The sequence below is a fragment of the Stylophora pistillata genome, chromosome 4 (genome assembly GCF_964205215.1).
Source record: "Stylophora pistillata chromosome 4, jaStyPist1.2, whole genome shotgun sequence".
Classification (NCBI taxonomy): Eukaryota; Metazoa; Cnidaria; class Anthozoa; order Scleractinia; family Pocilloporidae; genus Stylophora; species Stylophora pistillata.
Window position 1 is genome coordinate 25,781,798 of NC_142522.1, and position 23,308 is coordinate 25,805,105.

At 39.3% G+C, this 23,308-nt stretch overlaps 2 protein-coding genes across 2 annotated transcripts; both read left to right on the forward strand.

Moving 5' to 3' along the window:
• Nucleotides 1–1,079: 1,079 nt before the first annotated feature.
• LOC111343600 (ATP-dependent RNA helicase DHX58) lies at nucleotides 1,080–13,575 on the forward strand. The gene is made up of 14 exons (XM_022950778.2): nucleotides 1,080–1,425; nucleotides 2,220–2,294; nucleotides 2,751–2,899; nucleotides 3,510–3,759; nucleotides 4,538–4,597; nucleotides 5,366–5,431; nucleotides 5,567–5,755; nucleotides 6,445–6,821; nucleotides 6,942–7,160; nucleotides 7,368–8,487; nucleotides 8,860–9,040; nucleotides 9,503–9,647; nucleotides 11,474–11,674; nucleotides 12,218–13,575. Exons 1-14 carry the CDS (start codon nucleotides 1,146–1,148, stop codon nucleotides 12,527–12,529), a joined length of 3,624 nt encoding a protein of 1,207 aa, XP_022806513.1. The 5' UTR covers nucleotides 1,080–1,145; the 3' UTR covers nucleotides 12,530–13,575.
• Nucleotides 13,576–16,397: 2,822 nt separating this feature from the next.
• LOC111343607 (transmembrane GTPase fzo-1) lies at nucleotides 16,398–23,003 on the forward strand. The gene is made up of 5 exons (XM_022950785.2): nucleotides 16,398–17,146; nucleotides 18,322–18,549; nucleotides 19,052–19,730; nucleotides 19,978–20,129; nucleotides 21,291–23,003. Exons 1-5 carry the CDS (start codon nucleotides 16,490–16,492, stop codon nucleotides 21,492–21,494), a joined length of 1,920 nt encoding a protein of 639 aa, XP_022806520.2. The 5' UTR covers nucleotides 16,398–16,489; the 3' UTR covers nucleotides 21,495–23,003.
• Nucleotides 23,004–23,308: the final 305 nt, after the last annotated feature.

Genomic DNA, 23,308 nt, shown 5'->3' on the forward strand with positions numbered 1-23,308 from the left:
AGAAGCAAAGAGAACGAAGACATAATGTCTGACATGTAAACAACACTCAGTCTGTACAAAGTTGTGTTTATATTTTCCCTCGTAGAAAATATGTAATGGTCGTCTCTAACCTTAAAGAAAGTCACCTCATAGCTATTAGAAGTGAAAGTATCCGCTCATTCCTATGATTTCTGTGAAGGAATGGAAGAAGTACAGGTCATTTATGGTGTGAGAAAACTATCTACATATGCATAACGAAACCGAATGAGAAATTATTTAAAAAGATCATGACACTGACCTAACGTCTATCAAGTAAAAATAGCTATTCTCGAAACCCCTTTTTCATTTTGCTTCCAAAGCAAGATAGATATCGAAATACATCGAAAGGGGAAACGAAACTTTAATTTATATTCCCCTTCACTTCTAATAACAGTTTTGGGGGGAAAATTCCAGAGTCAAAATTTGTTCCTGTATATAAGAATTGCCAAAATTATCCCATATGATGCAGTCAAGAATTAGCATATTGACGATGGGAAAAAGCCCTGTTAATTAAACTCTTGAAAATGATTATGTAACGTATTATTCAACCGGTAATACCTCCGAATATTGAGTTCACCTACGAGCTTACTCTTTTCGTTTCACAAGAGGAGCAATTTTTTCGACGTTGCTTCAACAGTCTCTCGACATGTAACAACATTCGAACAGAACGGATCGAAAATCGAAACCGAAACAGCTCGTATCGCGGTTTCCAGACATTTGATATTAATGAAATTCAACCTGGGAAAGTCCTTTTTCCGAATGTACCAAACTAAGACTATTCAGTGGCTACAATGTAAATGAGTTGAGAGAAAGAGGCATGGCATACGATAACCCCTGATTTTTTATAAGCCAAGACTTAATAAAAAGAAACGTTTTAAAGCTATCGCTGCTCCGAAACTGTTTATTTACGCCCGAGAACAAAAACGGGAAATGCGAAATTTGTACCTTTGTTTACGTAGTGTTTTCCAAGAATTTTGCGCAAGGCTTCCGGGAATTCCCCGTATTTTTAATTTTTTTATTTTTTTATTTTTTGCTGGTTCATTAATTTATTATGCGGAGATGATATAAATACGGAGCCTGACTGCGAGGAGTCAGTCGCTTTAGACGGAGTTTCGAGTCAAACAACAATGAAACCCTACGAAAAAAAGATCTTAGAGGAACGGCTGAAAGATTTTATGGAGGAAGTTATTCCGGTTGACCTTTTTCCGCATTTGCCTTGTTTACAGCAGACAGATAGAGAAGAAATTGAGGCCAGACAGAACTTCAAGGGACCAACAACGGCGAATCAAATTCTTGTTGATCGGTTAAAAAGACGAGACAAAGCTTTTCCGCAATTCGTACGAGCCCTGAGAAACTGTGGAAACGAACATACTGCTTTGTTGTTGGACCCCTTCTACCATTATCCAGGCAAGTAAGCTCTTATGCTATACGAGATTACATTTTAATAATCTTCATAACGCTCGCATGAAATTTCCCCGGAGACAGTTTGAGCTCCGCAAAGGCATCGTTTTAATACGCCGGGTGAAACGAGTAGTTTATTTATTTTTGTTATCGAGATTTACAGAAGTAAACCGACGTAAGATTATTTGACGGTCTGTGGATGATGGTCTCATTCACTAATGTTATCTTCAGTCTCGTTTTAAACTCGTGTCAATATGTTCTTCTCAAGTTGGACGAATCCCACTTTCGTTCGAGCAAACTGACCCGGGCGCGTGATAAACAATCCTAACTACATGTTCTTAGATTCCACAAAGCGGTCTTGTTGCTATGAGTCACTTGGTCATGTACGTGGATGTGAGCGTTCAAAAACTCCATATTTACTCAAGCTCGTAGTAATCATTGGTGTAAAGCGATTCATTTTGGCTTACCGGGAAATTCCGGCAAGCTGAGACGCCTGACGGTGGTAAGGACTTTGAGTTAAACTTTAATTCTGTTGCTGATCTAATAAAAAGCGTTCGTCATTTTCGGTCAATTCATGTCTGTACACATGCGAATCATGCTGAATTTCGGCTTATTTTTACATATACTCGTATCCAGGGTCTTTCCGCTTCCGCTGAACGGTGCGTCACATCTTTCCAGTGCTTGGTTATATTTTATATTTTGCACCGGATGAAACTAGTTATTCGGCGCGGTCGCTTGCCTTTCAACGTTTGCTTGCCACTGCCAATGATGAATATTCATCAAAAGTTATCGAAATTCAGTTAACGCAGGGGATGATGAAGTCGCTGTCACCGATGGCTCAGGTGTTGGTTACAAAAAGATTGGAACAGCAATTGGTAAGTGACGTTTTAATCACAATATTTTTGCGCTTTTTTATCAAATTTACCAAAAGAAGCAGAAACACTTGTGTTGTTTTTGTTCTTTTTATGACAATTCAATTCGTTTGCAATTTAAATTACTTCCGTTAAGCCTCGCACTTATTCCTCTATTCCTTTACACAGACAAGCCGTAAGTCAGGGCATTCTTCAGATTGCCTAAATTATTTGAATGACTGATAATGTTCTTTAATTAAGAAATCGTTTACATAAGGACTATTGAATATTGAAGTGTAGCGGAATCAGGGATCTTGAATCCTAGCGGTTGAATTAGACTGAGATACTCTGAATTTCGTTTTTAAAACTTGGGAGTCACGCATCACGAAATACAATGCAGTAAAAAATTGATTTTGACTGTCCGCAAAATATTGCCTGGTCTTACCTTGAGCTATTCTCTTACTGATTTGTTTCAAACAGATGTTTCCTTTAAAGGAAATCTATCATTTGAAACCAGTGCAGACGACCAACAAACCGAAAGCGGTTTCGATCTGGAGGAGTATTTGGCCGAGGTTTTCATGAAACAGTCGTCTGAAGAAAGCAAACGAATGCGAAAGGACTTCCAAAAAGTACGTTTTTAGATAATGTAACTTATTATAAAAAATACTGAATTAAGAGTAAAACCTGAATCAGATGGTCTCCACGTACAGTGGACAAGACAAACAATTCTTCCGTATTTTCTTCGAATGGAACAATTTTTGTCGAACACAACCTGTAATATAAGTGAACATTTCAAAACATTTTGGTATATCGCAGGGCAAATAACGAGTTCGCAAACAGTCATTGTTTACACGTCCTAATTCGTGATTCTACTTTCTTTTTATTCTCCTTTTCCTTTTAACAAAATAAAAAAATGAGGCTCATCGGTTTAGTCTTCACTAGAAAATTAGCAAAGGGTGCGTAGCCGGCTTCTGTCTCTTACCTTTACGGCGGAGAGAGCTTTTTTGAGAAGTTTGCAAACTGTAATCGTACGTGGTTGTGTTAGAGGTAGGCAAGTCATATCACTTAAAGTCATGTCATTTTGTCTCAAGTATGGCAAGCATGCATAAGTATGCGATTTTTAGTCACCCATCAGTAGTGAACACAACATTGCGTTTGCTAAGGATGAGTACTGTGTTTCTAGTCAAAACTTGTACACGAAAAGCTCAATTGTGCTTATGCGTCTCGGATTTTTTTCAGCATCTTCCTCAAGGAGCTGTTTTTGTAAACACTGCTAAAGGTTCCATCATTGCAACTTTTCGCTTGTCAACTGTGGAGGCAGCCGAGAAATTGTGGGAAATGTACAGTGAAGAAACATTTCAGGAGAAATTAAAAGAAGTCCTGGTGGAAGACACTTTGAAAAGACACGAAAAGCTCCCGGACAAGCCGCTCGAACTAAATATCAGGTTTAGCGAAGATCGGTTTAAACAAATTCAAAAGAAACTCAAAGGTAGTTAACAACACTTGGTTAAACTTTTGAATTCCATACTGACTAGTTATTTTCGTCCAATGTAGTTAGAATATTGCTTAACATAGGACCTCAGCTCGAAGTGATTCAGTACAGATGGCTTTTGGTTTCGTCATGTTATACAATGCCGGTCTATGTTAGGCAGTTGGTCAAGGTTCCAAATGGGGTTAATTAAGGTTGTATGGATGAAAACGTGTTAAGTCTCTTGGCAAAACTCGTGACTGTAATGTTAGGTTAGCGACAAGAGTCCTTTTTGTTATCGAATGTTGAGTACTTTAAATATGAGAAGATGCACCAAAAGGGGTAGCGACACTAGCTATTGGCGTGAATCTAAACAGCATGTTAAGGGGTTGAATCCTTCTTGCGCTGCATGAGGTAAATGAATGAAAGTTTTAAAAGTGTTCATGAAGATAATGTACTGATCAAACTTGTCGCCTTGTCGTTGATCGAAGGCTGATAGTTTCTAAAGAATCTGTTTGGGGCTGCGTCGGTGGGGGTAACGAAATAATTTGAATATATCAACAAAGTTGAAATGGTAAATTGGCCACCGTTACGATTATAAAAGCTGACGGCGTTTCGAGCGTTAGCCCTTCGTCGGAGGGGTAGCCAATTTACCAACGAAATAATTTGAATATATCAACAAAGTTGAAATGGTAAATTGGCCACCGTTACGATTATAAAAGCTGACGTTTCGCGCGTTAGCCCTTCGTCGGAGCGGTGGCCAATTTACCATTTCAACTTTATTGTTGTTGATCGGCAGAGATCGAGGAGGAGCAGGAAAGAGATGAACAAATGCGAAGCAGTTTGTGTAGCAAACAAGGTAATGATTCCAAATCCGATATTTACTGCGTTGTTGTAGAAATATCATACGAGATTCTCTTCTCGAAATATGTAACGCAAGTTATTATTAATTCACTACGAAGTAAAAAGTAACAGTTCGATTCTACGTTACGGCCGTTATATATATCTTATTAACCAAGCGCGAGGACCGTACTGGGAGAATATCGGCCCGAGGTCTTGACAGTACGGACCGAGCGCAGCTCGGTCCGTACAATAAAGACCGAGGGCCTATATTATTCCAGTACGGTCCCGAGCAAGCTTGGTTAATAAGAGATTTATTATACGACTGAAGTTCAAAGGGGCACAAGTGCGGTATCATTCGGGACCATTCGGGACAGTGCCCGGTCCAATACTTAGAGAATATTGGACCGGCAATAGAGCATTTTGATTGGTTGTTTTTTGTTATGTGCCCTCTGTTTGCCCGAGTCGTGTAATAATTAGTCATTATCAAATATATTGAGTGAAACTATTCAAAGCGATATCAGTAATCATCATAGAGTCGTCATCTACGAATAAATTATGCCAATTTTTCAAAACTATTTTTTAACTTTTTGGAAACAATATTTATAAAAGCCCTATGGCGAAAAAAAAAACATTTTGGGAAACAGTGAAACGCCTAGTTTACTAAATAAGCTAAGTTCACTACCTCCAAATCAGATTATGCGTTTTTATGGAATTTGAAAATCTTTTTGAAAATTAAAGGCAGTAACACATTCATTCCATTATGCTTTTTTCGTTTTACATCCAGAGGGCAGTGCTGCTGAAGATGATGGATCTCTGTTTGAAATAGAGGACGAAATCGTCATTCCACCCGGTAATTCTTCACTATTACGCTAATGTTTAATGGATACAGTGTCGAGGAGTCAGAGCTGAGAAACAGAATCTCCCTTATGGAATTCAGTTTGCTAACTTGATCCCTCTCAGTATGATTTAATTTTCTTTCAAATAGTGTTCTTGGGAAGCAATGCCAACTCTTTTAACTTTGAACTGGAGCTCAGAGAATATCAGAAGGAATTGGCAGCTCCAGCGTTAAAAGGCAAAAATACCATCATCTGCGCCCCCACCAACAGTGGAAAGACTTATGTGGCCCTAGAAATAGCTAAAAAGCACCTTGAGTCATTCTCAATGGACACTGAAGGTAAGAAACACCATTCAGAGATCTCATCAGTTTACTGATTCTTTTAAAAGCAGGAATTCGGCGCATCTTTCCGATTAAACGCCCGAGTCGGCTTTTTCCGACTACACGCCCCAGATCATTCCAAATTGGCATAAGGGTGATTGATCTATACAACACTTCTTTTGACTTCGCCCAATCGAGACTGTCTCTGGGTCTTCTAGGAGGGTAAATCAGCAACACGTCGCAATAGCAACTATAGTCGCTTTTTACTACAGCCGTAAAATAAGGCCGAATGCCAGAAACGCCTTCACCGCTTATCTATACAGTGGCAGTGGTGCCCCGACAATTATATTAGGCCGGCCTCAAACTAAACACGGTAGTTATGAGATGAATTTAACTCTGAGTGTGGTTTATGCAACTCTTTCTTAAAATTGATCAAGAAAACCCTCTAAGCAAAGCTAATTTTGTTAGTAGGATTCCGTGAATCTCGATGAGTGTAAATAACTTGGCGATTACCTCAAGGTTCCGCTGTACTCCAAGTTAAACGGTTGGGTTGGGTAATTAGGTTGCGTAGCTTCCATGGGAAAGTGTGGAAATAGCAGGGGAAGGGTTTGCTCCCCTCCCCCCCAGCCTCACTCCTGAAGAAATCGGAGTAAGCTCAATCACTTATGGCACTTTAGCTCCATTGCCTTTTTTGAATCCCTCAACAGCTGCAGACTGCAGTAATAGAAAACAGCCGAAAGTGGTGTTCATCGTGAGCACAGTGAACCTCGTCTCTCAACAAAAGGAGCGGTTCGAAGCGTACCTTGGATACAAGTACCCCGTGGTTGATATTTCTGGTGCAAAAGCAACCGAGGTACCATTGAAGTATCTTCTAAAAAGCCACAGCATCTTTGTCATGACAGCGCAGATACTTGTTAATGCTCTGAACAGTAAAAATAAGGAGGAACAGGTGAATCTCGAGGAGATAAGTCTTCTGCTATTTGATGAATGTCACCATGCACACAAGGAGCATCCTTACAGCAGAATCATGGAGAGGTATCTGGCCTTTAAAAAACAGCCCCGACACCAAGGCCCTTTGCCACAGGTATAATCCGATTACATCGGAAATTTTCCTTTAATGTTCTGGAGTTAAACGGTAATTTTATTCGCTTTATAATTACTTTGTTAAGGCGGTTACCTTGGCTTTTATTTCTACGATGTTTAGGTTGTTGGTTTTACTGCCTCACTTGGTACAGGAAAAGCCAAGAGCGTGGAAAAGGCGGAAGAACACATTCTTCTCGTTTCTGCCAACTTAGACGCTGAAGTAATTTCAACGGTGCAAGAGAATCAGTCAGAGCTTGAAAAGTATGCAAACGTTCCGACAAGAGAAGTATTCCAGGTTCCTACGACAGGAAAAGATCCATTTGAAAAGATTGTTTCACAGGTAAATATCAGATAATAATGACACTGATTGGCGTCATAAGATTTTCAGAATCGCAAAAATGACTTTTATTGCTTCAGTGTCAAGGCCAAGTTGTATTCATTCTTGATTCATGTCCGCTACGTTCGTACTTGACTGTATTATTCCTGAAAACATTTCTCGTTTGTTAAAGTTCTTTAACCTTCATTCTGTCTTTTCTGCATTTTGAAGATCATGACCAAAATCGAAACCAAAGTGAAAGGAATAAAAGGAAAGCTATTGAAGTCTGTTCCACCGGATGAAAAGGGAAGTCAGCAGTATCGTCAGTGGGTGGAGGGGTTCTACAAAGACTCCGTTACTGATGCAGACCGCATCCTTATAACGCTGGCAGAACATCTCCGCGAGTACCATATTGCTCTGACCATAAACAAAAGCACAACCATGAAAAATGCCAGGAAATGCCTTAAAAAGTATTTTGATTCCTTAGACAGAGAAAAGTTCCTACCGGTTGATGAAAAGTTGACAAATCTCTATCAAACTGCTATGAATATGTTGGATAAACACGTGAAAGAACATGGTGAACCCACAAATCCACTTTTGATGAAACTAAAAGGTTTGCTCTTGCAACACTATAAAGATGTGAGGCCTCCGAGAATGGAGAAAGAAGACAAAACCGGAGCTAACGGGCTGGAGAATGGCATAGAAAATGAACGTAACGATAAAGGTTCAGCTGCTGAAAGATCAAAAGTGGGAGATGATGGCGATAAAAAAGGAAAGATGAGAAGGACGAGCTCCAACAGCCAAAAGGATGTTGAGACAAGTGATGGCAGTCAGAAAGAGAACAGAAACGAGGGCACATCACTAGACGACATAGCACATGATGGAGGAGAAAATGGCGGAAACAGCTATGAAGACTCTAAAGACATTGGTACTGTTGGCGCTACTGATGATGGCAGCCAGAAAGAGAACAGAAACGAGGGGACATCACTAGACGACGTAGCACATGATGGAGAAGAAAGTGTTGGAAACAGCTATGAAGTCTCTAAAGACATTGGTAATGTTGGCGCTACTGATGATGAATATGAGGAGAAAGAGGATGAATCTGGAATAGCTGAAGAAAACAACCACGAAAAACCCAGCCAAGAGGCTAATAAATCAGAAGAAAACTTTCAAGACGAAAAGTCATCGAATAAAAGCAGTGTTGAACAGAAAGAGTGGAAAGGTCCCAAAGGCATCGTCTTTACAAGAACAAGAGAATCCACGGTAGCCCTTGATGACTGGATTAAGGAAGACGAAGAACTGAAAGCTGTTCTAAGACCGAAAGCCCTTGTGGGCAGTGGAGATGGAAACAGTAAGTTCATACCTTTAAGCAAAAATATCAAATGAAAGGCATAATACTCTTGGTGAAGAGCCTTGTTTAAATTAATGTTTAAACGTTTGGAAAATTAATTCTAAACATTCAATATTGCAATGGAAAATGCAATAACCGTTTGATAGAATTGTTATTTCGACCCCGAAGGGGCCTCATGGTGCTCGTCAATGCATTATGCAGTTTTGTACAGTTGTACTATTGAAAAGAGAGTAAAATACCCGCTACAGGCCAGGTCCATAAGTTCTGCATGCTATTTTGTCTCTGCTGGCTTTGCTTGCTGAAAATCACTGAGGAATGCAGGACAATATCGTACTGGAACAAAAACAAAATATACTATTTTCTCATACTTAGTTGGCATGACCCAGAATGAACAAGAGCGAGTGATCAGTCGATTTCACAAAGGAGAAACGAATCTTCTCCTGGCAACAAGTGTTGCTGAAGAAGGCTTGGACATCATGGATTGTAATTTTGTGATCCGTTATGATATGATGGGCAACGAGATTTCCACTGTGCAGTCACGTGGCCGTGTCAGGTAAAATAACTTCAGCACTGGACTAAGAATCAAGAGAGCTGTATTCGAGCCTTGGTGGGAACTAGGGTTTCACAAGCAAGAATTTATCTCGCCGCCCGGGAGAAACCCTCAGGGAAACCCCATTTAATGCCATGGGAGGGGTTCGATGCAATAGTGCTTGCCTAGCAAACCACAATCGCAGGGAAAAGCGCTAGCAAGAAATTTTGACACAAGCCAAGCTCTTGCGCTGCAACGCTTTGTTCATCTTAAAATTTAAAAAAAAGGAATTGTACCCATCAATTTCCATCTGTTTTTTCTCTGGCGTTCACCTTTATGAACAATAATTTTGAATTTGACTAGTGCAGAACAAGAACTACACACGTACTCAACACGTTTAGCTTTAACTACATTTGTTTCTCCTTCGTCTGGGATGTTCTTGAATGATATTCTTTTGTTTTATGCACTCACTGGTTTTTTTACCAGGGCGGAAGTGGGTATGTATAGCGTGCTCGTGAGTGGAGATTCTGGAGCATTAAAACGGGAATACACAAACCAGTTTCGTGAATCTCTCATGGTTGAAGCCCTTAGCAAGGTGCAAAAAATGGATCAAAAAAACTTTCAGAGAAAGGTAAATACCGAACATATGTCTATAATATGATGTATGCTAACGATAAAAACCCTATCCGAGGGAGGCAGATATAAAGGTGTGCCCTTGATTGGCTCTTTCGGAGGAAGTAGCAAATCACAAAGGTTATGGTATGTGTGTCTATTCATCACTAAATGACCAGTAATTATTCATCGCCAGCGGGGGAAAGGTGGAGGACTTTGAGGGGATTCCATTGTTTTTAGGGGGAACGGAGGGTGGAGAGGTACCAGTCGTTACCAACATAGCATGACATTTACCTCTAATAAGTCTTCCTCTTTAGAGGAAGAAATTTATTTAGCCCCCCTCTATTAAGCTCCCCCCCTTACCCCTTCGTCTCCAAATAATCGAGCCTTACTAGTACGATGAAGCATTTCATTATTGTTGTTTATTTTACTTAAATGTGCTGTTTTGTTGTGTTTCTGCTTTACTGATTTACAAGAGGACTATAGTAAATCATACAACTCATCACTCTTTACTGAGGATTTTGACTCTGCCAATTTGGTAAATGAAAAAATGTGAAATGAGAACGATTTTTGAATAAATATGTTCCATCACATCCTATTGTATCCTGGTGGTGAACATCGGGCTAAATTAATAAGCCCCCCCTCCATTAAGCCCCCCTTCTAATAAGCCGCCCCAAAGTACCTGAAAGAAATAAGTGCCCGGGCCGGGGGGGGGCTTATTAGAGGATTCACGGTAACAGCATGTGAGAGGGGGGAGGGGTCATAAGAGTTTTACAAATCATCCAATCCCCCTCCCTCCCAATGTTTAATGTTTAATCACAGTTCGTAACCATACATAACTGATACAAATGAAGTAAATACTAAAACAAAAATAATAATAATAATAATACATGTATAAACAAACAAAAATACAAAAATGGTTAACAGGATGGTAGATGGTAGTAGGGGGAAACCAAATTCCCATGCTAAGACATACCCTCCAAAAATAATAATGCATAAACTTATATTAAAAACACTATGCCTAGTATTACAGGAAAATTATGAGCATAGGTACTTAATCAGTGAAACTTTAAGACTGGAGGCTAGGAGATGATATTACATCAGAAGGCAAAGAGTTCCAATCATTAATATGTCTATGAAAGAATGAATAAATAAAATAATTTGTACGGACAACTTTCGGCCTTATTTTATACTTATGCTTACTTCTAGTACGAGTTATTTCAATAATATCAAAATATTATTGATATTTCATTTTATCTGAAATATCAAAATACTGAGGGCAGTTGATATCACAGTAGCTAAATATAATCTTGTACATTTGAACTAGGCTAAGATATTTCCTTCTCAGTTCCAAAGAGACCCAATTTAACTCTAGAAGTCTTTCAGGACATTCTTTGTCAAGGCCACATATTAGTTGGGACGCTCTTCTCTGAAGTGCTTCGATTGCCTTAAAGTGCTCCACCAGATAAGGGTTCCAAACCGAGCAAGCGTACTCGAGGATAGGTAACACTAGCTAACGATCTCCAACCATTGGTTCCTAAAGAAGAGGGACATCAATGTAATGTCTACAACGGAAAAACAGAATGTATTCCATAGCTTAAATTGAATGTAGGAGCTCATTCTTTTACCGCAGTTTTGACGCTGTGATCTAGGATCACTTTTCTTGTAGATCATACACCAGAATTGTCTTTAAAGGAATACGTTTAGTGCCATATTAAATGTCTAAGGTGTCCCCTCACAAAATCTGCTCCTTTAAAAAAGATCTATCACGAAATATTAATGTCCAGCCCTAAAACATGTGTCAAACTTTGATCCAATGATAATTTCCTTTTCACTTTGACGAAGGTGAAAGTTATACAGGACAAGAACTTTCAAGATCGCCAGTTGAAAAAGCGCGTAATGGCGTTGCAAAATTCAGAGCCTGTACCTGATGATGTCACCTTCCATTGCCGAAAGTGTTTTGAAGAAGTTTGTCAAGCCCATAACATACGACGCGTTAAAGAGACGTACCACGTGATCATATGTAGCGACGTCCGGGACTCCAAGGTAAAGACGCTCTGTTAAATGAAATGTGTTTGTATATCGTAGAAAAACATAAGAAATGAAAGTTCGATCGTTCGTGGAATAATTCAGTGAACATACATCGTGATTGAAAATGATTCCACAGCGTAAGACACACCGAGAACGTTCTATTTCTCGACCGCCTTGAAAAGATCATTTTTTCTTTTGACTAAGATGCATCGAATCAATCCTTTTTGCAAGGGTGAACCAATCAGGCCGTTTGATCTGGCCGAATCGTCCAGTTAATATAGCTGTTGTTATCCTCGAGAGCAAGAAAAACGCAAAAAAAGTCAAAATCATGTGAATCTGAAGCTACTTCTTTTTCATCTTCGCAAAAGGAACTTTAAGCTTTTACCTCAGTTCTAAGGATTCAAATTAAGAACCAGCCTCGACCATTTATCGTAAACAGTGAAGTTTCTTTTTTATTTTCGCAATTCACAATTTAATAATTTTGATGTATAATACGTTTTACCAGTCTTTCCGAAAATGCAAATGATTGTTAAAGTATCTTTACTCATATATTGTGAGGTGGTTATGGAGGAGCATCACAACCCTAAAGCCCTCGATGGCGTCGAAATAAACAGAAAAATATTTTGCAAAAAGTGCAGTGAAGACTGGGGTGTGACAGTTCTTATCAATGGCATGGAGTGGATGTGCATCAAGATTTCCAGCTTCGTTCTCCAGTTTCCAGAACCCAAGGCTCGGCGGTTGACGGTGAAAAAGTGGAAACTTCTCCCTTTCAGAATAGAAGAGGCCACCTTTGAAGAGCTCATGCAACAAGCTCAGCAACAAGAGGCAAAAGATGACTTGGACGATGAATTGAGCCTGTCGTTCGATTGATTATATTTTATCATGCGTTGTATCGTTGATTATAAGAACCTGAAATCTTAGTTACTTTTTACAAGCTTTAAGGCTGTCTTGTATGTAATGGTGGCATAGGAAAGCCCTACTGGAGCTATTGAACTATAATTATATATATGATAGAAATACGAAGCGGAACGCTATCTGCAGTTTTCATGATTGAGTGTCACAATAGAGCTCACTTTGATCGAGTTTCGTTGAACCATGACTGACGTAATAACAATGCAACGATCAATTAATCAGAAAAATGATAAATTTGACAGGAAACCAACGAGAATTCAAGGTAAAAATTAAAAATAAAAAGCCTGTTGCCTAAAGTGCGAGAAAACTGCGCAAATGATCAAGTCGTGATCTACTTTAGTTTCATTTCTACTTAGTTGAGTGGATGGACCGACTTTTCTGAACAAAGAGCGAAGTAAAGTAAAACCAATGCAATCCCAACTCACTATCGACGCTCAGTTGAAAATTGATCTATACACTTATGGCTTAGTTGGAAGGTCAAAAATAATTTGTTTTTGGTAATGCTCTCTGATAATCGATTTCATTTAAACAAGAAAAGTTCAATTGTTGGGAAAAGTATATTTTTTGAGTTGTCTGCAGGCTTTTAACCTTCCTCTGGGATCTTAGACAGGGAGATTTTTTATTTCTGTCCGCTGTGTTAGATCAAAAATTATTTGGCTTATTACTAATGCTTCCTGCCACAGTAGCAGGTGACAGAGACTAATTGATACTTATTGATTTTCTATTTGATTTGAGAGCCGTGGGATTGATCAAGCTGATTTTCTCTTAGCGATACTTACCGAGCTTCTCTTAAAAACGCAGACGATAAAAAATTATGTTCATCCTATTAGTAGCTCGAAGGTGATTTATACAACCGAGATTTTGGGCACCCGGACCAACGTGACTTATTTTCGCTATAGAAACTTAGAATTTTTGGTGCACGGTATGGCGTTATGTGCTATACAGGTGCATGATTAATCAATGTAGTCTACAGCTTGTGGAAAATAAATGATGCTGAAGGCAAAGGGCTTCAGGAGATTAACTTTATTCCGCGATCAAAGCATTTTACAAACAGACTCAACAGGTAAAGGAAGTACAGAGGTGACCCTTTCTTTCTGATCGGAGCACCTCCAAAAATTATATACACCCAGGCTAAACATAATTTTTACAACTATACGCGGCCAAATGACAACTGACTGCCCTCCCTAAAGCGCTCCTTTTCGCGGGCCAAACAGCAAAGTGCGGGCTGTAAATGGCATTTGCCGCCAGAAATTTTGGTACGGCTGTGCCAAGGCCTGAAAATCTGTGCAATCACAAAGCAAAAAGATGAACGGAGCCTTTCCCTCTACATCAGCGAGACAACAAGTGCACAAAAAAGAGAGTGATCTAAGATTTTAAGTGACAAATCTCAGCCATAACTCGCTATTCAGCAAGAAGCTTCAGGAATCACGAGGCAAAATGTCGCCGGCCCGTCAGTCGATCCTGGCTCAAACTTGAACTCACAGTCTCCTCTCCAAAACCATTTTATTTCCTTGGCACAGCCATACCAAAATTGCAGCCAACATATTCAGATTGGAACAATGAACATTTATCACAGAAAGTATGAAGTACCGTCGCCCTGATTAACCCGCAAACGCCGCCGAACAATCGAAAGCGATGATAGCGACTAAACATGTTTTCTGATTAAATGAATTTGTGCGATTTGGCCCTCTGTATTGATAATAATGATAATCACATGACTTTTGGAGGGCATGTAGTTTATTTGTGTCCCTCGTAGCATCATTTGTACCCTTGCTCCGTTCGGGAGTAAATGATGCTACTCGGGTCAAAAATAAACTATATGCTCTCCGAAAGTCATGTGATTGTCCTATTCTGGTCACTTAACAGCGCTTACTGACCAAAATGTACTTTACTCAGCTGAGATTGACACGTCGGGAACTTGAGTTTGTAATAATATTAATAATAATAATAATAATAATAATAATAATAAAAATAATGGTCTTTATTAAAAGCAATAATGCATAAACCGTGTCATTATTTACAAAAAAATGAAATATAAAACAGATTGAGATAGAAAACACAACTAACTATTAATGGCAGACAAAGCTAAAAAGACATCTATTTACAAAAGTGGATTTAAAACGTGAAGAACGAACTCTACGTAATATATAATCATGGTTCCTGCTGCACAATTGCCTAGTACGTCTCGGCGGTAAAAGATCATCAAGTGCAGTGATATTTTAAGTGATCTTGATCAATAGTTTGCTATCTCCGGTGGCTAAAATATCACAAATACTATATTTCTTCAAACAATATCCAGACTTGAAAGCCCTAGCAAACAGTTTGTCTATTCTCTTAAGATATTTATCATAATAACAGCAACTCCACACCTCGATAGCCTATGTGAAGACTGAAATAATTAGGCTTTGGAAGAGCAGATCTAATTGCTCCTTAGGGTAGCCATAAAATCTACAAACTCTTAAAGTATACATACGAAAGGTGGCCTTACCAAGCACGTAATGAATATGTGAGTCCCAGCTCACAGGGTCATCCTCAAATGTAACACCAAGTAGCTTGAGCTTGGTTTTACATTTGTAAATGTAAAGTCAATACAACAGTCATTAAAATTCTTCATACATGCAAACAAAGCCAGCTTACGGCGGATAATTGAACTGGGTCAGAAATTTGCATTTACGTATGATGCACGATCCTCGCAGTAGATAGCGCTATTTAAGCAATAGCGAAAATCAGACCTGAAAAAAATCAGGCCTGTACGGGACTCGAACCACTGACCTCTGCGATACTAGTGCAGCGCTCTTACCAATTGAACTAACAAGCCAACTGAGAGCAGGCCGTTAAGTTGATTCGTAATGAACCCGTGAAAGTGATAAATGAGATAGAATAAATATATGAAAATCATATATTTTTGAACTGCGGTATTTGATACGTATGATGCACGATCCTCGCAGTAGATAGCGCTATTTAAGCAATAGCGAAAATCAGACCTGAAAAAAATCAGGCCTGTACGGGACTCGAACCACTGACCTCTGCGATACTAGTGCAGCGCTCTTACCAATTGAGCTAACAAGCCAACTGAGAGCAGGCCGTTAAGTTGATTCGTAATGAACCCGTGAAAGTGATAAATGAGATAGAATAAATATATGAAAATCATATATTTTTGAACTGCGGTATTTGATACGTATGATGCACGATCCTCGCAGTAGATAGCGCTATTTCAGCAATAGCGAAAATCAGACCTGAAAAAAATCAGGCCTGTACGGGACTCGAACCACTGACCTCTGCGATACTAGTGCAGCGCTCTTACCAATTGAGCTAACAAGCCAACTGAGAGCAGGCCGTTAGGTTGATTCGTAATGAACCCGTGAAAGTGATAAATGAGATAGAATAAATATATGAAAATCATATATTTTTGAACTGCGGTATTTGATACGTATGATGCACGATCCTCGCAGTAGATAGCGCTATTTAAGCAATACCGCAGTTCAAAAATATATGATTTTCATATATTTATTCTATCTCATTTATCACTTTCACGGGTTCATTACGAATCAACTTAACGGCCTGCTCTCAGTTGGCTTGTTAGCTCAATTGGTAAGAGCGCTGCACTAGTATCGCAGAGGTCAGTGGTTCGAGTCCCGTACAGGCCTGATTTTTTTCAGGTCTGATTTTCGCTATTGCTTAAATAGCGCTATCTACTGCGAGGATCGTGCATCATACGTATCAAATACCGCAGTTCAAAAATATATGATTTTCATATATTTATTCTATCTCAAATTTGCATTTCTTTGTTAACAAAGGTCAAGTAAGACGAGAAATCGAAAGCCCAGAAATGCGCATGTCATACTCTAGTAGCTTCACTCGACAACAGATATCTGTCGCTACTAGCAAAGTCTAAACCAATTAAACTATATTCACACGATGTTCGCACAGTTTGCACCAAGAATTCGACAAATCAAGCTCACAAGAGAGCAGCTGAAACATTTAGTTAACAATTTAACAGAAACTAGAGACGATGTTCGTCGTCTCTTTGACGACGAGTGTGCTACCTCAAGCGAATGGCAAGATTTCGAGACAGTCTCCAATGGAATTGACCAGTTAAACGCCTCTGCAATTCAGCTCTCAGAACGAGCGGAGAATAAAATGCAGATCGCCTTTGTTGGCTCCGTTGGCGCTGGAAAATCGACGTTGATAAACGCTTTACTCGGAGAAAACATAATGCCTGTTACTCGAGCGGAGACTACGTTTTGCAACGTGGCGGTGACCGGGTCTTCAAGCGACGGGTGGACGGCCGTTGTAAGAGGCTCTGGTAAAGCTCTAGAGATTCCCGAGTTTCGTCAACTTCTTCACGTTCTTAAAGCTAAAGAGCAGCGGGAGATACTCGGTATTACCCCGGCCAGCGTTATTGATGTGAAATGGCCGACAGCGCGATGTAAGGCCCTCGTGGAGAATGTTGTTTTGTACGATACTCCGGGCATAGGCGAACGCAAGCCTACAGATGACGCAGTGATCGAACTCTGTAAGTTTGTGGACGTTATTGTCGCCGTTATGGATGTTCATAGCCCCAGTTTGAGAACCGTAAGTAAAATCTTACCATTTCAAATCAGGTTAACCCGGAAGCGAAACAAGGGTCTCAATTTACTGCCAAATTACCGTGATGACACAAAATTTAATGTTCTGTGCTATCAAAACTGAAGACTAACTATTAGTCTGTACTCCTCATAGTAAGTTATAATTCAGCGAGATTTATGGTTGAGACTGACAAACGCAACAATTCAAACCTCATAGCATTTTACGAACTTGTATTAGCCAGTTGAATGAAACTGTTTCCAACGAAGACTGATCTTTTATCGCATGACTGACGCCATATTGTATATTTTACTTTGATTTGTATTTTCAAACCCAGCTTAGTATGTCTAATATTAATTATATGTAGAGCTCTGCTCCCGGATGAATATTTTTATACTCGACAAATCTGTAGTACAAGTAAGTTTAAATAACACAAGCGAAACTTCTGAGAGTTTTATTGAAGGCTGAGTCTAACAGATGTCTAGGAAAACGTCTCAGGTTCATGTTTATGTTGGTGAGATGAATATAATAATGCTTATGCACGTGGTGCTTTATGTCTCAACCTTCATCGTTGAATGAGGTGTAGATTTTCAGGGATTGCTTTATCCTCAGTAAAAAAGAAGGCCGTGCACCAAGCAATCGGGATTAAGTCACAGATAACCCAAGAATACTACTACCTATAACTGCCTTACTAATTCACAAAACAATTTCAAACGGAAGAAGATTATGGTAACCTGTTATCTTTGTCATAATTTGGATATATCAACAAAGTTGAAATGGAAAATTAGCCACCGTAATGATTACAAAAGCTGACGTTTCGAGCGTTAGCCTTCGCTCCGACGAAGGGCTAACGCTCGAAACGTCAGCTTTTGTAATCATTACGGTGGCTAATTTACCATTTCAACTTTGTTGATATATCCAAATTATTTCGTTACTCCCACCGACGCAGCCCCAAACAGTTTCTTTCGGAACTATCAGCCTTTATTCATTTGTTATCTTTTCAGTTGACAAACCGAAATTCTAACAAGGCCTCATCAAATGAATTTTGTTATGCCATTGTTGTAATTGTAACCTTCGAAAGTATAAGGCTGAGTTAACTTATCGCACTGGCTGTTGATTAATTTTACCGTGTAATCTACTTGCATGAACGATTTGCATAATTAGTCATCTCAATTGCCCATTAGGTAGTGGATTTCGTGACAGCTGTTAACTGCAGATACACTTTTGGGGTTTTCACCAAGTGGGATTTGTTCCAAGAGAATCATTCTTCTGACGACGGTGCAGAAATCACGATAGACGACATTAAAGATCGCTGCGTGGCAGAATTCATGACGGCTGTATCTGATAGAGGACAGGTTTTCTTCATTGACTCGCAGACTCAAAGGGAAGCAGCGAGGTATCTTTTACAGCAGGTAACTATACTGAAACTAAATTTGCCTCCTGACTCAGGGGCAGTATTTACTATATTTGGAATTGGTGTGGAGCCTTTAAATTCCTGTTATTACCAGAGAAACAGTAATTTCTCTCTCCATTCTAAAAAGGACGTAAATGGCCAGAGTTAAAAGGGGTTTATCTAGGCAAGTTCCCTGGGAATGGATAAGACATTCCTTGAGTCACTTCATCTCAAGGAAACCAGGATAAGTTTCACGGTTACTTTTTATCAAACTTCAGGTTTTTCTCTAGACGTTCACTACTTTTCTGAGACCAAAATTCTTCCAATGACAGGACTGCACACTTCTAATCAACTTGAATTATCATAATTTACTCACCGCAAAATATTTGTTAGCCGTATTTAAACTCTTGCGTGACCCATCCTCTTTCAAAAATTCTTTAATCGGCCCTGTTCTAGTATTTGTCCCTCTAATCAACTGTTTAACCTTCCCAAACTAACTTTGTTCATTCGTTTTGACGCAGAACGAAGCATCTACCTCAGATGAAAGAGAAACGGAGGGTTCTCGAGGTTTTAAGGAATTCGAACGCAACTTGGTCGAAGCAGCTGAAGGTGCATTAAAATTCGACACACTCAAGTACGATATGCAGGCATTCATTGCAAAAGCAAAGGGTTTGTCAGGAAATCTGGGCAGAATAATGGATAGCCGAAAGCAAAAGAGAATTCAGAGGCTCTCAAATCGGATGAACAAACTTACAGATGCCGAGAATAGCATAAAGTCGCACCTGTCTCAAGTTTCAAGTGTCCTTGTAAGAGTAATGAGGCGCCTTCAGCGAGACCAACAGTTGGCTCAGTTCAAGATGCAAATAGAACATGACATGAAAAACGGTTACTCTCCGGAAAACGCCTTAGATCGTTGCAGGGATGGTTTGAACCGTAAACTCCAGGTATTGGTGGAAAATGACAGGGATCTAAAGGAACAGTTGGACTGCATTTGGAACTGCCTGTCTAAAGTAGCAGATGGGCCTGGTAGACTCTCTTTCCAGGTAAAGGAGCCCACGTGGAAAAGCGAAGATTTTCGCCTCGACGAGAGTTTTGAATATCAAGGAAATGACATACACGGCTGCCTAACGAATCCTAGTTTACCTTCCAAAATGGTCTGCTGTGGTTTATTAGGAGCATTTATATTTGGTCAAAGCGGAGGTAAGAGGTTCTTCTAAGTGTCTTATAAACTTCCATTAGGACATAATCATATAAGACCAACCATACGCAGTGCTTGAATTGCAGTTTGGCTTTACAATAACAAGGAAAAATCTATTAGTTTGTTGAATTCCTACCTCGACTCTCTTTGTCAAATGAATTTTCAGGCAACCTCGTCTCTAACTTTTTGGGTGTCAACATAAAACGATTTTCGCTCTTTCATCCCTCAAATTGGTTCTTATTTATTCAGGTCTAATCTCAGCGCTTGGTGTACCTATGATCAACAGTATAGTACCATGGACTGATTTGAGTGGATGGCTCAGATACTTTTGGCCCACAAGTCAAGCTGAGGTCACTGCGGTACAGAATTTCTTTGAAACCAAGGTCAGAGCATTACACGAGGTGCGTACGACTTACTCAGCTTGATTAGAAGTGTCAAAGGCTCATTCAACGTCTAAAGAGCGTTTTACGATGAAAAACTTTGATTAAGTTTAAAGCGACAACATGCAAGGTCTCCTATATATAAACGGGAAAGAATGCGAAGTAATTCCAAGCTGGCAAGTTACTTACCTTGACAATCATGCCTTTAGAAGGGGGGAGCTTTCATTTTTATGTTAGATACAAAGCATTAAGTAAGGTTTCAATGAAATGTATTTACCGTAAATCCTCTAATAAGCCCCTCGGGTGGCTTACCTATTTCAGATACTTTGCGGGGAGGGGCTTATCAGAGAGGGGCTTAATAGAGAGGGGCTTATTAATTTAGAACTCAAAAAAGAACTCAATTTTATGATCTAACTCTCTCAATGGACCTTGTTCAGTCATGTGATATTTTTAGCAACTCTCTTTAATTCCTCTATACCGTATTCTATTGATGCCAACGTGATAGTATTAAATCAATCAATCACCATAATGAATTTTATTTAAAATGATAAACTAAAATTACTTTACTTGAATAAATTTATCCTACTTACTGACATGGAGTGTTATTTTGAATGTATGATTTTTGTGGGGGAGGGGTGGGGGGGCTTATAGAGGGGGGGGGGGTCTTGATAATTTTCTTCCCCTAAAGAGAGTGGGCTTCTTAGAGGGAGGCTTATTACAGGATTTACGGTTATTCACAAATGGTTAACATCACAGCGTACACTACTGAATTATGGATGCATGCAGGAGGTTGCTTAGCACGAAAGAAGCGTAAGGGTCGCGCAAGGCGATAGCCGAGAGTAACTCTAGCTTCGTGAGGGCTTAGCAAACCTCACAAGTGCATCCATAACTCAGTACTGTACGCTGGGGTATTTACCATTTGTTTTATGACATAACATTGATACATTGGGGCAAAATAATTTCCTTTTTTTTAAAAAATCTTACGTGACCAGAAAAAACAAGTGCGCGAAAACTAGTCTTTGCATTTGCACACGCCATCAGCGTACAGCCGTGTGTAAATGGTGGATACTGAATTGACCAATCAGAGCGCGCGCTTTACTTTATTTCTGTTATAATGCTGATTTTTTAAAAACAAACAAACAAACAAACAAATCTATAGTCTTTGCTTTTATTCCTCCATAGGAAAAATGTGAAGAAGTGGCAATTTCAGGAATAAGTGACTTGAAAGAAACAGCGGAGATTAGAGTCCGCAGCGTAAAGCGTTCATTGGAGGATGACATCAGATTTATCCAGGATGGAGACAACTTTCTCAACAAACGAAGGAGGACTACAGATCGTCTTCAAAGTTCCTTCGAGGCTTACGAGGATAAAGTACATGACATTTAAACAAGACAAACCACAAACGTTTAGCTTTCTTAAAGACAAGCTAGAAGAATTAAGAGGGTCAGGTTTATTTCAGGTAAACACACATTTGCCGGACATTTTAATTCAAAACAAAATTTATGGATTGTTTTAGTTGTTATAGTTACCTTTTCAGTTTTGAATTTAATCAGGTCACAGGATTCTTGAATTGAGATGAGCGGGGAAGAATTTACTTTCACAAAATCTCAGGCTTGAGACTGACCATAGGCTCTAAAGAGTTTAGAGTAAGTTGTTTAATTTGGACGTTTTCGGGCACGAGAATGTCACTGAGAAAAGAAAAGAAGCTTCAAACTCTGAAAATCTGACAGAAAAACACATTGTCAACCGCGAGCGGTGTGCTTTCATTTTGTTAGCGACAGTTTTTGGATTCATTGACGAATCACGAGCCACGAGCTGTAGCTGCTGAACAAAAGCATACGAATGCCAAAGTGAGGTAGCATGCAGGTACAACCACCAAATAACTATCACCGTTTATTTGGACTTCATTTTCTAATTAATCACCTCACTCTACAACTCTTACGATTAATCAGTCTACTACTAGTGTCCAGTTTTTCCTCCACTATAGACGAGTAACCTAAGCTTCCACTTATAAATTTTGACCATGAAACCTAGGAGGCATTTTACATACGTCAATGCTTAACGATGTAGACCGATCGAATCGACGATTGGATGCTTTATAAACATCACGAAAGTGACTGTGTTTTGAAAATCTCTTGAGGAAGTATATTGTTTGTAGTTCGTACCTCATCATCATCATCATCATAGTTTATTTAATAAAGCCGGTTGAGGGATAGGCAAGACATTACGTCCTGATGTGGACCTGCACCAATTAAACTATCAATTAATAAAAACCTAATTAGTGAATAAACCGAAAATGGGTATGTAAATAATGACAATTGAAAGAAATAAATATTAATAACAATACGGAGTAAATGTTAAAAGTATTTAAAGTCAACAGATTTGTTGGAAACGCTGCAGGAAGCTTTAGCAAAACTGATAGATTTCAGAATTCTCTTATTTTCCCTGAGTTTTCTCTTGAAAGAAGTTACGTTTGAACAGTTTTTGACGTCTTCAGGAAGGAGGTACCAGGATAGTGCAGCTCTGAACTTAAACGAAGATCTTCCCATTTCTGTTCTTGGTCTATGAACCTTAACTTTTAGGGATTTTCTTAAGTCATAAGGAGTCTCGGACTTCACTATTAAGTCATTTAGAGGCTCGATGCTATTTCCATGATAGATATTGTACGTAATAACTAAAGGTCTCCTAATGTAAAATGATACAATAGAGTTCCAGTGTGAAGCGTTCATGATGTCATCACTGTGGATGCTATGGGGTAGGTTGTAAATAATTCTTGTAGCTCTTAAATGAACTCGATCAATATCATCCGTCAAGGCTGAAGAACAAGACCCCCAGACTACAATGCCATACAAAACGCTAGGGATAATTGTTTTATAATAAATGTTTTCTAAGGTTGGTATCGGTAAAAACTTTATCCGATTCAGTACTGCGACTTTGTTGCTGAATGACTTACAAACGTTCTTTATGTGCTCCTGCCATGGTAGCTTAATGTCAATTGTCACCCCAAGACATTTAGATGATGATTTGTACTCAAAAAAGCTAACTTCAACTGGAACAGTTAATTTGCGAGTTTTCAGCTGAGTACCATAAAGCCAAAACCAAAGGAATCGAATAGATGACTGAGGTAACACTAGGGTCTGGGAGGCACACTCAATGGGGAGTGGGAACTAATTAACAATGCAAGGGATTGGTTGGGAAGA